Source organism: Urocitellus parryii, chromosome 10 (genome assembly GCF_045843805.1).
Source record: "Urocitellus parryii isolate mUroPar1 chromosome 10, mUroPar1.hap1, whole genome shotgun sequence".
Lineage (NCBI taxonomy): Eukaryota > Metazoa > Chordata > Mammalia > Rodentia > Sciuridae > Urocitellus > Urocitellus parryii.
Genome location: NC_135540.1, coordinates 115,078,469 through 115,094,464, shown reverse-complemented (window position 1 = coordinate 115,094,464; position 15,996 = coordinate 115,078,469). Strand labels below are relative to the sequence as shown.

The 15,996-nt window shown below is 36.7% G+C and overlaps 1 protein-coding gene across 1 annotated transcript in view; it reads left to right on the top strand.

Moving 5' to 3' along the window:
* The window catches only part of Wdr19 (WD repeat domain 19), a 71,985-nt gene that overhangs the window by 18,613 nt on the left and 37,376 nt on the right, over positions 1 to 15,996 (top strand). Inside the window, exons 10-17 of the mRNA XM_026387374.2 lie at positions 1,524 to 1,594; positions 2,063 to 2,235; positions 2,326 to 2,440; positions 4,342 to 4,448; positions 5,334 to 5,456; positions 11,330 to 11,479; positions 14,421 to 14,568; positions 14,697 to 14,901. Of these exons, the coding sequence (XP_026243159.2) occupies positions 1,524 to 1,594; positions 2,063 to 2,235; positions 2,326 to 2,440; positions 4,342 to 4,448; positions 5,334 to 5,456; positions 11,330 to 11,479; positions 14,421 to 14,568; positions 14,697 to 14,901 (1,092 nt within the window). The remainder of the gene's footprint in view (positions 1 to 1,523; positions 1,595 to 2,062; positions 2,236 to 2,325; positions 2,441 to 4,341; positions 4,449 to 5,333; positions 5,457 to 11,329; positions 11,480 to 14,420; positions 14,569 to 14,696; positions 14,902 to 15,996) is intronic.

Below are 15,996 nucleotides of genomic sequence, written 5' to 3'. Positions count from 1 at the left end.
TCATGTATAACTGATTGGAACTAATTTTTTAAAAAAGCATGATAGATAAATTAAAATGGAATACTAAAAAAAATTCAAAGATAAATGAAGAAAAGAAAAGGAGAACAGGAACAAAAGATAGAGGAGACAAACAAGACAAATGCCATAGATCTACATTCAAACCTACCTAGACTACATTAAATATAAACGATACAGTTATATCATTTATAGGCTGTTAGAATGGATTCTTAAATGCCTGTAAGAAACTCACTTCAAATATAACTAAGAAAAAAAGTAAAAGGATGAAAAAAGTTAAAACATTCCAATTCTAATCAAAAGAACCCTCAGCAATATGAATATATAACAACAGATCCCACCATTATGTACTACTATAATGCACCAATGCAAACAAGAAACCCCAGCAAAAGAAAGATGGGGCTGGGGAGGAGGGAGGCAACATAAAGGGTCCTGTAGTCATGGACTATCTGTATCCTCATTGTGGTTGTGGACCTCAGGATTCTCACGTTAGAATATTACATAGAACTAACACACACACACACACACACACACACACACACACACACACACACACTGGGTACCAGTAGAACTGGGGACATCTAAATAAGGTTTGTGGAGTATGTCAGTGTCAGTAACCTGATTGTGATATTATACTATAGTTTTCCAAGATGTCACCACTGGGGGGGAGGGGCTTACAGACTCTCTTGGGATCACTTCTGAAAACTGCATGTGGGTCTATAATTCTCTCAAAATAAAAAGATCAACTAATGAAAAGAACAGGGGGGAAATGTAAGGGGGAAACACTAGGAGGGAGGAGAAAGAGGGAGACACAGAGGAAAGAAATATGATGCTTATTGGGCTCCAGTATTGTGCTATACGACTTTCATTTTCATGGACCTATTTATTCTTCCCAGTAAGCAAAGGAAGTAATATTATGTCCCCATTTTTTTCCAGCTCTTTCAACCTAGGTCTTGTGATCCCAAATCTAATGCACTTTCTGTTGTACCTCCCCACTTTTTGTATGAACCAATTCTGGGCAGGGGAGAAAGGTGACCTGTTATAAAGAGCACTTGTGTCATCTTACAATAATTAAACTGCTCACCTAGGTACACGTGTGAAGACACGAATGGGGGTGACTCTACTTTGTGTACAACCAGAAAAATGAAAAAATTGTGTTCCATTTGGGTGCTATCAATCAAAATGCATTTTGCTGTCATATATAACTAATTAGAACAAATTTTTTATAAAACTGCTCAGAAGAAGGTTCTCCTATTCAAACTTCATCAGAACAATATTAACCTCCCTTTGTAGTAGCTATATAGGTCAGAGAATTAAGTGGGATACTGCTCCCCTTCCTGTGCCCACACATGCTCAAATAAGCAAACAAACCTAACCAGAAGAAAACTTTAATATTATCCTATTTGGGAGACCTCTGATCTATTCCACAGTTTATAATTTTTTGTGTGTGAACTAAAACAATTTTGCAAAGAGCTCATATATATTTAAAATATCCTCTTTTTTTCCAGCATTAAAATTCATGACTTGGCAGAATTAAAAGACATGTATGCTATAGTCAACCTGGATGATGAAAATAAAGGTATTGATTTTCCTGAAGCAGTTGACATCTTCTCATTTCAATTATAGAGAGTAATTCTGTGTTTGTTATTGTGTGATATGCATTCATTGTAGGAGAAATAAAATTAACACCTTTCATTAGAGTTCCCTAAAATAGTCTCCCTATTTTAGTAATTATGTTAAATCATTCTACTTGACTAAAAGAATATTAGCACACTTAAAACCAGAGATTTAAAGTGAATTGAATCCTGATCCTAGTTGGAAAATGAATATATACTTTCCATTTGAGCCATATTGGATGAGTTTGCACTCATATTCTTATGCTCATCCATGGTAAATTCCCTATTTTAAATAAAGACTATATTTGAAAAAAAAATACTTGAAGTTTTTTTTTAAGCCTCTGGTAGCTTAAGTAAAAATATGTGCTTGCTTGCCTACAACTGTAAATTGTTTTTTTTTTTTTAATTGTTTGTGTTGTGAATTTTTTCAGGGTTGGGTACCTTGTCCTGGACAGATGATGGCCAGTTACTGGCATTGTCTACCCAAAGGGGCTCACTCCATGTTTTCCTGACCAAGCTTCCCATACTGGGGGCTGCCTGCAGCACGAGGATTGCGTATCTCACCTCCCTCCTTGAGGTCACCGTAGCCAACCTTGTTGAAGGAGTATGAAAATGGTCTTATTTTTATTTTATTGATTAATAAATCAAAACATTTTAACAGCTGATTTACTGCTCTTACTTCTCTCTGTTATAGGAGACACCAATCACAGTCTCAGTTGATGTGGAACCCAACTTTATAGCAGTAGGTCTCTATCATCTGGCTGTGGGAATGAACAATCGAGCCTGGTTTTATGTTCTTGGAGAGAACGGCAAGTCGACATCCATTTGTTGCATTGTTATCTAGCATGTAATTTCTGTATAACACTGGAAGTTTCTCTTAAGACCAAGTCTTTCACTCATTTTTATCCAAACATCTCTTTCTTAATTTGAAAGGCTTTGTGAATCCTCTAAAAATTTTGTGTGATTTTTAGAAAATAGCATGAAAATAGCATGGTATAGTGGGTAGATTGGAATTAGAGAGGTGCTGGGTTCAATTCCCCTTCTGCTTCTGTAAGCTAAGTGAACTGTAGCCTACTTACTCTACCCTGTGAGCTTTGGTTTACTCATCTGGAAAATGAGGCTACTTCTATGTTTAAGGGATCATGAGGCAGATTTTTTTTTCATACATGACAATAGTGGAATGCATTACACTCATTATTACCCATTTACAGCACAATTTTTCGTAACTCTGTATACAAAGTATGTTCACACCAAATTATGCCATTGTACACTACATGTACTCTCTCTCTCTTTTTTTGTATTACAATTCTTAATACACATATATACCACAATTTATCATCTCTATTTGTATATAAGGTATGTTGACACCAAATTCAAATCTTCATACATGTATTTTATATAATGATGACCATCACCTTTCACCATCCTTGCTATTCCCCTTCCCCTTCCTTTTCCCTCCCACCCTTCTTCCCTATCTAGAAATAATCTTCCTCCCATGCTCTCCCTCCCTACCCCACTTTGATCACCCCCCATATATCAGAGAAAACATTTGGCATTTGTTTTTGGGGGGTTGGCTAACTTCACTTAGCATAATCTTCTCTCATGCCATCCATTTACCTGCAAATGCCATGATCTTGTTCTTTTTTAGTGCTGAGTAATATTCCACTGTGTAAAAATGCCACATTTTTTAATCCATTCATCCACTGAAGGACATCTAGGTTGGCTCCACAGTTTAGCTATTGTGAATTGTGCTGCTATAAACATTGATGTGGCTGTGTCCCTGTAGTATGCTGTTTTTAGGTCCTTTGGGTATAGTCCGAGAAGAGGAATAGCTGGATCAAATGGTGATTCCATTCCCAGATTTCCATGGAATCTCCATACTGCTTTCCAAATTGGCTGTTCCACCAGCAATGTATGAGTGAACCTTTTTCCCCATATCCTCGCCAACACTTATTGTTGTTTGTCTTCATAATAGCTGCCATTCTGACTGGAGTGAGATAAAATCTTAGAGTAGTTTTGATTTGCATTTCCCTGATGGCTAGAGATGATGAGCATTTTTTCATATATTTGTTGATTGATTGTATATCCTCTTCTGAAGGTCTGTTCATATCCTTGGCCCATTTGTTGATTGGATTATTATTATTATTTTTTTTTTGGTGCTTAGCTTGTTAAGTTCTTTATATACACTAGAGATTAGTGCTCTATCTGATGTGTGAAGGGTAAAAATTTGCTCCCAGGATGTAGGCTCCCTGTTCACCTCACAGATTATTTCTTTTGCTGAGAAAAAACTTTTTAGTTTGAATCCATCCCATTTCTTGGTTCTTGGTTCTCACTTTACACAGTGGCTTTGTTAGGCACCCCTATGCCTGGTAGCTTAACAAACTATGGGTCCCTCTCCACATTTTCCCCCAACTCCTAGATCAGATAACCTTCAGGAAAAGACCTGAGAAGTAACCTGTAGAATAGAAAACCCCATTAAGCTTCTTGTCACTTAAGGTTTAATTCACTTATTTTCTCTTGTTTCATATGAACCATTATGTAATTCCCGAAAGCAAATTTATTTGGCTACTATGATTTTCTTTACAATAACTGAAATAAGATTTAAGTTCAGAAGATTTTTACAAAGACACACATTTAAAAATTATTTGCAAATACTTGTATGAGGTAGTTTTGCCTAATTTCAGTATGTTATTTTTTTACATTGCTACAGGTGTAAAAAAATTAAAAGACGTAGAATATCTTGGAACAGTAGCTAGCATTTGTCTTCATTCTGACTATGCTTCTGCACTTTTTGAAGGCAAAGTCCAGTTACATTTGGTAAGTATAATTCTGATATCTTGGAAATCTGCTAATTTAAGTAGTAATAATGAATAACCTCATGTCTCATTATCAAGAACCTTGGTCAGGCAGCAAGTATATACAGCCTAGCTAGAAAGCCAGATATGGGTAAGGGTGAACAAAACTCTTCCCCTTCTGTATGAGATGTTCAAGTGACATTTTAGCCCTGTTCTCTAGAACCTTGATAAATAGCAACAGTGCTCTTTACCACATTGCTTGTAGTAAAAATAACTCAGTTGGTAAATTGCATCTAGAAGGAACTACAAATGAACCATAAACCTCTGGGCTTTCTGCAATGCAATGACTCTTAGATTTGTGCATGTTACATGTGAGGATCCTCGAAATTATGTCCATTGAGTCATTCAACAAATATTGGCACCTGCTATGACAGGACTTCTAAATCAGGGCATCTGCCACACAAATAGCTTTTCATTCTTTTTTTTTTTTTTTTTTTTTTTTTGGTACCGAGGATTGAACCCAGGGGCAGTTACCTACAGAACCACATCCCCACCCCTTTTTTAAATATTTTATTTAGAGACGGGGTCTCACTGAGTTGCTTAGGGCCTCACTAAATTGCTGAGGCTGGCTTTGAACTCACAGTCTTCCTGTCTTAGCCTCCCGAGCTGCTGGGATTACAGGCGTGTGCCACCGTACCCAGCACACATAAATATCTTGACCCCTCTCATCTGGGGAGCCAAAGAGATAGGTGGGAACACCTAATGCTGCCCTGCAGGCCAGCTGTGGTTGCTGTCAGGTATATTTCTGAGTAAGCAGGCCCAAGGTAGTCTTGAGATTCCAAATGTGTAGTTGAACTTGAGAAAAAGGACACTTTGCACATTTATGCAAACAATCTTTACATTTTAGATAGAAAGTGAAATCTCCAATGCTCAAGAAGAACGTGAGACTCGACTCTTCCCGGCAGTGGATGATAAATGCCGTATTTTATGTCATGCCTTAACTGGTGATTTCCTCATCTATGGGACAGATGTATGTATTGTCTTTTTTAATATAGAGCATAGAGGATTTCTAATTTTTACTTTGTGATTTAGACTTTTTCCTACTATTTTTTCCCTATATATTTTTTGGTATTGAATTCAATATGAGGAATGAAGTTATCTGTGATTAATCATACACTTAGCAGAATGTAGATGGTATGATCTGCTAGTATAAGCGTCTTGTGATTTTTAAACAATTTCTTAATTTATGAAGTTGAAAGGACAGACTTGGGATGATGCCATCACTAAAAGCAGGTGAAAAGCTGATTCATGACAACTTCCCACAAGACAGAGAGGTGAATGAGAAATGACTTGGGACGGCTCTTCTCCAGGCTGCCTGCTCTGTCATGTCCCTGTCCAACTAGATTTGAGCCTTACCTCTGTGCCTGTGTGAATGTTGCAAAGTAGCCATGGTGTTATGGTGGAGCTCTCCCCCTAGGCCTGGACTTTTCTTTACAAGACGATTTTAAACTACAAATTCAATGGTGTCAGTAGAAAGCAAGCTATTCAGGTTATCTGTTTTTCTTCATTGGTGAACTTGGATGGTTTGTGTCTTTGAAGGAATGCGTCCATCTAAGTTATGGCATAAAATTATAATATTCCTTATTATCCTTTTAATAGTTGTAGATCTGTAGCAATATCACTCGTCTCATTTCTGATGATGTAATTTGTGTTTTTTTCCCCTGATTGATCTACCCAGAGGTTTATCAATTGTGTTGATCTTTTCAAATAAATAGCTTTTTTGGTTTTGTTTTTTGTTTGTTTTTTTTTTGTTTTTTTTTTTTTTTTTTTGTTTTTCTCTATTGTTTTCCTGTTTTCTCTTTCATTGATTTCTGCTCCATTATTTATCCTACTGATTTGGGTATTAATCTGTTCTTTTTTTAGTTTTTAGGACAGGAGTTGATTTCATTTACTTGAGATCATTCTTCTTTTCTAACATAAGCCCTTCAGTGGGAGGAAATTTCCCGTATGTCCTACTTTAGCAGCATCCCCCAAATTTTAGTATATTGTATTTTTTTGTTTTTATTCAGTTCAAAATCTTTAGAATTTCCCTTTTGATTTTTTATTTTATTCATGGGTTTTTTAATATTGCATTGATAAATTTGCAGACAACTGAGATTTTTCCAGATGTCTTTCTGTTACTGAATTCTGATTTCATTCTATTATGGTTAGGGAACATAATTTGTCTGACAAATTATTTTAAATTTGTGAGACTTATTTTATGGTACAGAAAGTGATCCATTTGGTAAAAATTCCTTTTGTAACTGGAAGGAATGTATATGCTATTCTAGAGATCGAGTTGGTTGATAACATTCAAGACTTCTGTATCCTTTCTGATTTTATATTTTTTTATTCAATCAATTATTGAGAGCTACAATTGTGAATTTGACTATTTATCTCCTTGTATAAATGTTCTCTAAGTATTTTATGTATATTGAAGCTCTCTTGTTAGGCACCTAACCATTCTGGATTGTTTTGTTTTCTTGACAGATTAGCCACTTTATCATTTTGAAATGACCTTTTAAAATCTCTGGTAATAGTTCTGCTCTGAAATCTATTTTTCCTGATAGTAACACAGCCATTTCAGCCTTCCAGAATGTTATCCTGCTGCATCTTTTTCCATTTCTAACTTTTTTGTATCTTTATATGTAATCTATTTTCTTATAAGTAGCATATAGTTGGATCCCACAGTCAGACAGTCTCTCTGCCTTTTAGCTGGGAGTTTAGACTTTTAAGTATAATGAATTACCCACCTGTTTAGGTTTCAGTCTGTTGTCCTGCCATTTTCTACTTGTCCCATCTGTTCTTTGTTGACGTTTTCTTCCTCCTTTACCTTCCTTCAGACTCTGTATTTTTATTATTTTATCTCATCTGGTGATTTATTAATTATAACCTTTGTTATCTGGGGTTTGGTCTATGCCTGTATTCGAGTGATGGTGTACCATGAAATGCTCCCCTCCAACCTCAGAGCCACTTCCACATGTCTTGCTTTAACAGTTCTCATAAACCCCTTCGTGCATTGTTTATAGTTTTGTTTAAACAATCAGCTATCCTTTAAAGAGATTTAAGAAAGAAGTAGCTTAAATATTTATTCATGTGGTTGACATTTTTGGTGCTCTTCATTCCATGGTGTGAATCCATGTTTCCACTTGGTATCTTTTTCTTCTGCCTGAAGGTTTAACTTTATCAATATTCATCATACTGGTTTCCTGTCCATGAATTCTTTTAGCTTTGGACTGAAAATGTCCTTGTTTCACCTTTATTTATTTATTTTTTTAAGATGTCTTCGCTGAGTGTAGAATTCTAGGCTGACCACTTCTTTCTTTCGGTACTGTTTCTGCCTCGCTGTCTTCTCACTTGCATTTTTTCCAACAAGAAATCTGTCATCTTGATCTTGTTCCTCTGTGTGCAGTGTTTTTTGCTCTGCTTTTACTATTTCATCTTAATCACTGCTTTTGAGCAATTTGATTGTAATGTGTCATGATGTTGTTTTCTTCCTTTTTCCTGAGCTTGAAATTGTTGACCTTCTTGAATCTGAGAGCTTACAGTTTTAATCAAACTTGGACCATTTTAGCTATAACATCTTTAAATTTGTGCTGCCACTCTCTAATCACAGGGATTCTACCTACATGTATATTGCGGTGCTAAAAGTGCCTCACAGATAAAACTCTTTACATTTTTAAATTCTCTTTCTTCTTTTTCATTTCTACTGCTGTATTTTCAAAATCACTAACCTTTGTTTTATCATATCTGAGCTGCCATTAATCTCATCCAATTGTTTTAAATTTTAAACATGGTAATTTTCATCCATAAAAAATCTATTTGGGTTTTTAAAATGTCTTCCATGTCTCCAATTAGCTTTGAAACACATGCTTTACAGTTATAATAATCTTTAATGATCTTATCCACTAATTCTAATATCTGGGTCCATTTGGGGTCAGTTCTGATTGATTATTCTCATTATGGGTCATATTTTCCTATATGTCTGGTAATTTTAACTTTTGGGGTTCTGGATATATTTGTATTCCCCCAAATATTCTTGAACTTTGATGTGGGGCACAGTTAATTTATTTTAAAAGAGTTTGACTCATTTGAGTCTTGCTTTTATCATTTTTTTAAAATAGTTTTTTAGTTGTCAATGGACCTTTATTTTATTTATTTATATGTGGGCTGAAAATTGAACCCAGTTCAGTGCCTTACACATGCTCGGCAAGCACTCTACCACTGAGCTACAACCCCAGCCCTTATCATTTGTTTTTGGCAGGTATGAAATAGTGCTCAGTTACAGCCAATTATCTCCCATTCCTGCAGCATGGCTTTCCTGAGTACTCTGAAATCTACAAGGCCCCTGTGGATTTTAAGTTTTTAGAGTGTGGCTGTTGGGAATAGTTTTCTGTGAGGCCAATCACTGTTCACTTTGTTTCTTTTGGATGATTCTTTCCTGGCCTCAGTAATTTTCTCATATATGTGCACCTGAGTCAAGGTGGACCCTCTCCATAGATCTCCAACTTCTCTTTCTCTTTGCAGCTTTGTCCTCTCTGGGACTCTACCCTGTCAACTCTAGCCACCACCTTCTTCTCCCTGTGCTCTCAGCTCCATCTCCACAACTTGGAATCATGCTCCACCTGCAGCACCAACCCCCTTGCCATGATTTGAAATCTCTCTGAAAGCAATAGCTGGAGCTGCCATAGGACTCACCTTATTGCCCCCTCTCAGAGATCAATGTCCTTTGTTGCCTAATTTCAGCATCTTGAGAATGGTTGTTTCATGCACTTTGTTTATATATGTATTAAAAAAAAATACAAGTGGTTATTTTGGATAGAAAAGAAAATCCAGTGTCTCACTCCGTCTTGGCCTAAGTGAAGTCCAAGATGTTATCATGTATTTTTATTTCAATTAAACTTTTTTTTTTATTTGAGATCCTTGCAAAACTAAATGCAGTTGTCAGAAATAAAGAGATCCTATGATCCTATGTACCCTTCACCTAGGTTCCCCGGTGTACAATTATACTCCAGTATCACAACCATGTTGAGATCCGTACAGTCAGACAGAACAATTCTGTCGACATAGGAATCCCTTCTGTTACTGCTTTAGACCACACTCATTTTCCTCCTAACCCCACCCATCCTTAAACCCCTGGTAACAAATAATCTGTTCTCTATTTCTATAATTTTACCATTTCCATAGAAATCATATAATATGCAGCCTTTTCAGATTGGCTCTTTTTCACTCCATGTACTTCTCAGGAGATTCAGCCAGGTTGTATGTAGCAGCCATTTGCCTTTTTTATTGCCAAGTAGTGTTCCGAGGTATGTGAACCAGTATGTTCAACCTTTCACCCACTGAAGAGCTTCTGGATTGACTTCAAAGTGGGGTTTCTTTTTTGAGTGATGAATTGTTTTAAGTTGATTAAAGTATTGTACAACTCTGTAAACATGCCAAGAGTTGTACACTTTGAGAGGATGAATTTCATGATATATGAATTACATTTTCATAAAGCTACTAAAGAAAAAAATGAGTATAAGCACCTTTTAAACAGGAATAAGAATCAGTTGAGCATGTCCATGTCTATTTTCTGGGCCCTCTACTCCATTCCGTTGACCTGTGTGGCGTCCCTCCATCTATACCACATAAACTTGATTATCACAACTGTATATTTTTTTAAAAATCTTTGAAATTGGGCAAACTAATTCCCACTTTATTCTTTATTTTCAAACTTGGTTCAGTTCATCTAGTTGTTTTGCCATTCCGTATAAATTTTAGAATAGTTTTGTATCTTCAAAGAAATCTTGTTGAGATTTTTATTAGAATGATGTTAAACCTATATAGTTGGAAAAATTAACATTTCTACTCTGGTGAGTCTTCTAATACATTATGAATAAAGGGTTTTGTATTTAGTGTTTTGTAGTTTTCAGCATGAAAATCCTATGCATGTTTTGTTACATTTACACCCAGATATAGAAATGTAGATTATCCCTTATCCAAAATGTTTGAGACCAGAAAGAAATGTCTCAGGTTTTGTTTTGTTTCACTGGGGATATTTACATAGATATCACTAGTTGAGCATCCCTAACCTGAAAATCTGAAATCTGAAGTACTCCAATGTCTGAAAACTTCCGAGTGTCATGTTGGCACACAGAAAATTTCAATTTCAGATTTTCAGATTAGGGATGTTCAGCCTTTATTGTGTTTTCAATTTTGAGATGTACAAGTTCATTGCTAATATATACAGTTGATTATATCAGGTAAGGTTTTTGTTTTGTTTTTATCTTAAAACTAATTTTCCAGTTTACTAATTAACAGAAAAAATATTTGAAAAAAACACAATCTGAAAGTTTCTCTTCAGCAACAAGGGTATTGCAGCAAGTAAGAAATACTATGAATTAATTATTTCATGTCATTAAAAGCATATGAATTAATAAAATATTGAGTCACTTGTGTATTCTCATTGCATTTATTTTTAGGGGTCTGTACACTGCATACATACTAAATATTGTTAGGCTTTTCCTTCATCAAAAATAATGATGCAGGCTGGGCATGGTGGTACACACTTGTAGTCCCAGCAGCTAGGGAGGCTGAGACAGGAGGATTGCTGAGTTCAAAGCCAGCCTTAGCAAAAAGCGAGGCGTTAAGCAACTCAGTAAGACCCTATCTCTAAATAAAATACAAAATAGGCCTGGGGATGTGGCTCAGTAATTGAGTGCCCCTGAGTTCAATCCCTGGTACAAAAATAATAATAATAATAATAATAATAATAATACTGCTGCTCTAAAAATTAGGAAGTATATTTAACTTGAACATGGAAAGTCAGTGTTTCCTTGACCACCCCTTATATTTCCATAACTGGATTTTTTTTTTTTTTAGACTGGCGTCATTCAATATTTCTATATTGAAGACTGGCAATATGTTAATGATTATCGACATCCTGTTGGTGTGAAAAAGATTTTTCCTGACCCAAATGGGACCAAATTAATTTTCATTGATGAAAAAAGTGATGGATTTGTTTACTGTCCAGTAAGTCTAGAAATTTTTTAAATGTTTGTTTAAATAAATGGAATATAAGAAAAAGGTGTTATTAAAGTAGAGCTCATGTAAAATTTTCCTACACAGTATCAAAGATTGTGCTACTTGCTATCACCTAACATGTTGTTACATTTCATACAACTTTTAACCTTGTTACTGCATGGTATTATCATTGCAGTCTACCTTCCTGCCCATGAGTTTTCTCTCTAGATGTGCAGGAAGCCTCAGAAGGCAGAGGCTATACCCTGTCCTTTCTGCCCATCTTAGTTGATTTAAAAGTTGTTTTTTATATTAAAATGATTCTTAAAAATGGATGGACCTATCCAAAAGTCAGTTACTCCTATTTTTGGACATCCTTTGCGTTTTTGAAAATAGATTTAGAAAGAGGAAATGTGCTTTTCGATCATTACTATACTGGGGCTTTTCATTTATTTTTGACTCACCCTTAATGGTTTCCCATGCACTGGGTCCCAGCTCAAACCTCACAGGGGCTCCTGGACCCTCCTTAATGTGGCTCCCAGGTGTCTGTTCTGCCTAGTGTCTGCCCAGTGAAGGCGGCTTTCCGTCCCTTCCGTACCTGCCTTGGTATGAAGATTTCATTCCTCCTCCCTGCCTCCTTCCTTTCTTCCTTTCCTCTCCTCTCTTCTCCTTTTCCTTTCCTTTTCCTTTCTTTGAAAAATATAACAAGAAGAAGCCTGGATTATTTATGCCAGATTCCCATTGTGGACTCTCCACTCAACCCATTCCTCTCCCGTCCCATGACAAAGGAGGAAGAATAACATAAACCTGAAGAGAACATCCTGTTCCCTCCACTTAACTGGCACAGGTTCCCCTGGTTACCAGGTGCCAATCAGAGCTGCCTCCCGCCACACCGTCCCCTTGGGTTCACCCACTGTTTGACAGGGCATCTGGAGGTGGGAGGACCAGTGTCTATCAGGTCAGCGCCTGACGATGACTGCTAGGGAACCGGTGGAGAGTAAGAACAACCATAAACAAGAGGATGCCATTTATCGTTCTCCTTTCATGGTTCTCTTTTCCTTAATCATTTCTGTCAAAGAGCTGAGTAATTGGATTCCCAGTTTCCCTATATTTCTAGATGGAGATGGTTCTAACACTCTGTGGGGTCATTGGATGACAACTAAATGGGATGATGTGTGTAGGGTTTTGTACATGATAGGTGCTACACAAATGGTTACACTTGAAAAAAAAAATCCTGTATCCTCCACCTGCTGTGCTCATCCATATAAACTGAGCCTTGGTGTAACCTGGAGGTTAGTAGCCTAGACTCTGGAGCAGGCTGGGGTTCAAACCCTCGCTCTTCAACTAATTAGCTGTGTGACTTTGGGCTGATTATTCTGTGCCTGAGTTTCCTCATCTGAAAAGTGGGGCTAATTACAGTACTGTCTTGGAGAGAATAATGTTACAATTAAATGAGTTTACACATATAGGTATATGAGTAGATAATATAGTACCTTTTAGTAGTACTGTCAAATTGGAATGTAATGTGAACCACATAGAGAATTTTTAATTTTCTACTAGCCAGATTTTTTAAAAAGATAAAAAGAAATAAATGGAATTTTTTTTGCAAAGCAGGGGATCAAAACATGAAATTAATTTTCATGTATTTAATATAACCTAACATTATCATTTCAATATGTAGCTAAACATAAAATTATTAATGAAATGCTTTACATTTCTTTTTTGCTTTGAGACCTAGTATGTGTTGATTGGTTTAGGCATATTTGAGTGCTCAATAGCTTTAGATGGATATGTTATCTAGGCCCAGGTTAGAGGCTACTTGAGTTCTGACTGGGTTTAGTTGCCTGCCTACATCAGAGAAAAGAGAAGGCTATATAAAAAGGAAAAATGAATTAATTGCAGTTTGGCCCAAACTAGGAAGACCTACTTTCCTCATGCTACAGAAATGTCACAATTGGTAGGAACAAAAAGCTAGGAAATATGCATATGTAGATTCAGCCAGGCTGTGCTAGCCAGAGTTAGATTGCAGTTCCTGTTTTGTGATTTTCACCAGGGCTTTGGGGGTGGTTTCATCTCCCCCATTCTCAGCATGAGATGATGGACTGTAGAAAGCTGAGGGGAGGAAATGCTTAAACAGATTTGTAGGAAATGGATAAGAAAAACAATTTGGAGCTTCTGATTTTAAATGGGCCCATTACAGATAATATAATAGCAACTATCATATCATATAACGCAGCTCTGTAGTATCAGTTATTATTTGGAAGAATCATAAATATCATTCTCATTTTGAGAGAAGATGGACTAGGAAGAACACACGGTTCTCCATTTAAGATGTATGTAACCCTATCTGTTTAAGTTCACAGAAATTATGTGGATTTTAAATGTTTATGTCATTATAGTATTATATTTATAGATTTTTGAAATAAAACATCCCCAATGTAATTTTTGTAAATTTCAAATCGTGCATGAATTAACTTGTTTCTTAACACCCGTATTATTTACTACCCATTATTATTTAAAGGTTCCTGGGGTTATAGCCTAGTATGTGTGAGGCCCTGGGTTCTATCACCAATAACACACACGAGTGCACACACACACACACACACACACACATCTGGAAACAGGTGTGTTTGTGGTGTAAACTTCTGCCATCTTGAGCAGCTTCTATATGTTATTCTTAACCTGAAGCTACTGTTTTTAGACTTGTAGTTTCCTATAAATTCCCCATAGTTTAGATCAAACCCTTGATTTGCCAAATATCTGCAGTTTTTCCAAGTCTGATGTGGTATAGGACTAGGAAGAGGAACTTCTCTTCCTGCTGTGGTTGAAGTAACTTTGGGTCCAGTGGGGGTTGGGAAGCTCTGCCAGTTAAGGCTGTAGACAGGCTCCTGCCAAGGCAAATGATAGTGATCTAAACACAGACGTGGGCAAATCTATAAACCCTATTTTGTAGGTTAATGATGCTACCCATGAGATTCCAGATTTCTCACCAACCATTAAAGGTGTTCTTTGGGAAAACTGGCCGATGGATAAAGGCGTATTTATTGCTTATGATGACGATAAAGTGTACACTTATGTCTTTCATAAGGACACCATACAAGGTACTGAATCACTTTTTTGTACGTTGATTGGTAAATCAATTTTCATTGCAAAGAAATTAAAAGCTTCCTTTCTGATGTTTGTGCTAAGTATTCACTTTTGTCATTAAGAGGTCTGCTTTATGATATAGGATCCAAGGTTATTTTGGCTGGTAGCACCAAAGTTCCCTTCTCTCATAAACCTCTGCTATTGTACAATGGTGAGCTGACCTGCCAGACAGAGAGTGGAAAAATCAACAGCATCTTTCTCAGCACCCACGGCTTCCTCCACAGTTTAAAAGACAAGCCGCCTAACGAACTGAGACAAATGTTGGCCCAGACTTTAATGCTCAAAAGGTAGGGTTGCAGACACTTGGCTTGGAGCTTCTCACGTGCTTTTGTGATTTTTCAAGGTCAAACCCAATTCAGTAGATATGTATAACACTACTGGCTTTCTTCACAAGGCTGTTATGAGGCTCAGATAAAATAATGAATAGAAAAATATATATAAATTCCAAGGAAGTACCACTATCGGATGTTATAGCTAAAAGTATTGTTTACAAGAAAAACCCTTCAGAATAAAAAAGTTTCTAAGGATCTATGTAGCCCAGGTGTTATGAAATTCTAATAAACTGAATTATTTCGACAATATCGACTTTATCATAATGAAGTCTGACTTTGCCTTGCTCCAAGATTTCCTTTTCCTGCTGTTTTCTTTTATGTCTTGGGACCACCGTGAATTCTTTGGTGGTTCTGATTCTTCTAACTATCTCTGAAGCGGTGCTATTTTTAGCATCCCCATGAGCTCCTTTATGTCTTCTCACTCTGTTTCTCCTGAGCAAATCATCTCTACTTCCAAAGCATCGATATAGTCCATGTGAGGCTGACGTCAAAATCTGTCTTCATCTTAAACCTGTGTTTACAACTAACTGCTTTCAGAACTCCACAAGCTCCTCAAACTTGCCTGCCTAACACAGAGCTCTCCTTCTTCCCCCATCCCTGTCTTGATCAACTTGTCCAATACACACACACGAGCACCTCAACTTCAAGATCATTTTCTCCTCTTGTTCTCCTATCTTCTTTCAGATACTGACTTGGAACGATGTATAATATGACCGCTTGCTAACTGGTCTCTTTCCAGATAGCCTCATGAAGATCTGTTCTGTTTTCACACAGTTTTCTTTTCTTTTTTCTTTTTTTAGTTGTTGATGGACCTTTATTTTATTCATTTATTTAAATGTGGTGCTGAGAATCGAACCCAGTGCCTCACGCATGCTAGGCAAGCGCTCTACCCTGAGCCACAACCCCAGCCCCTTCACACAGTTTTAAAAATATGAATCGGATCCTCTCGTTCCTCTGTTCAAGATCTTTCAGTGGGCATGACTGTGTAGCTCAGTGGTAGAGCACTTGCCTAGCATGCACAAAGATCCCATGTTCAAATCCAAGCATGAA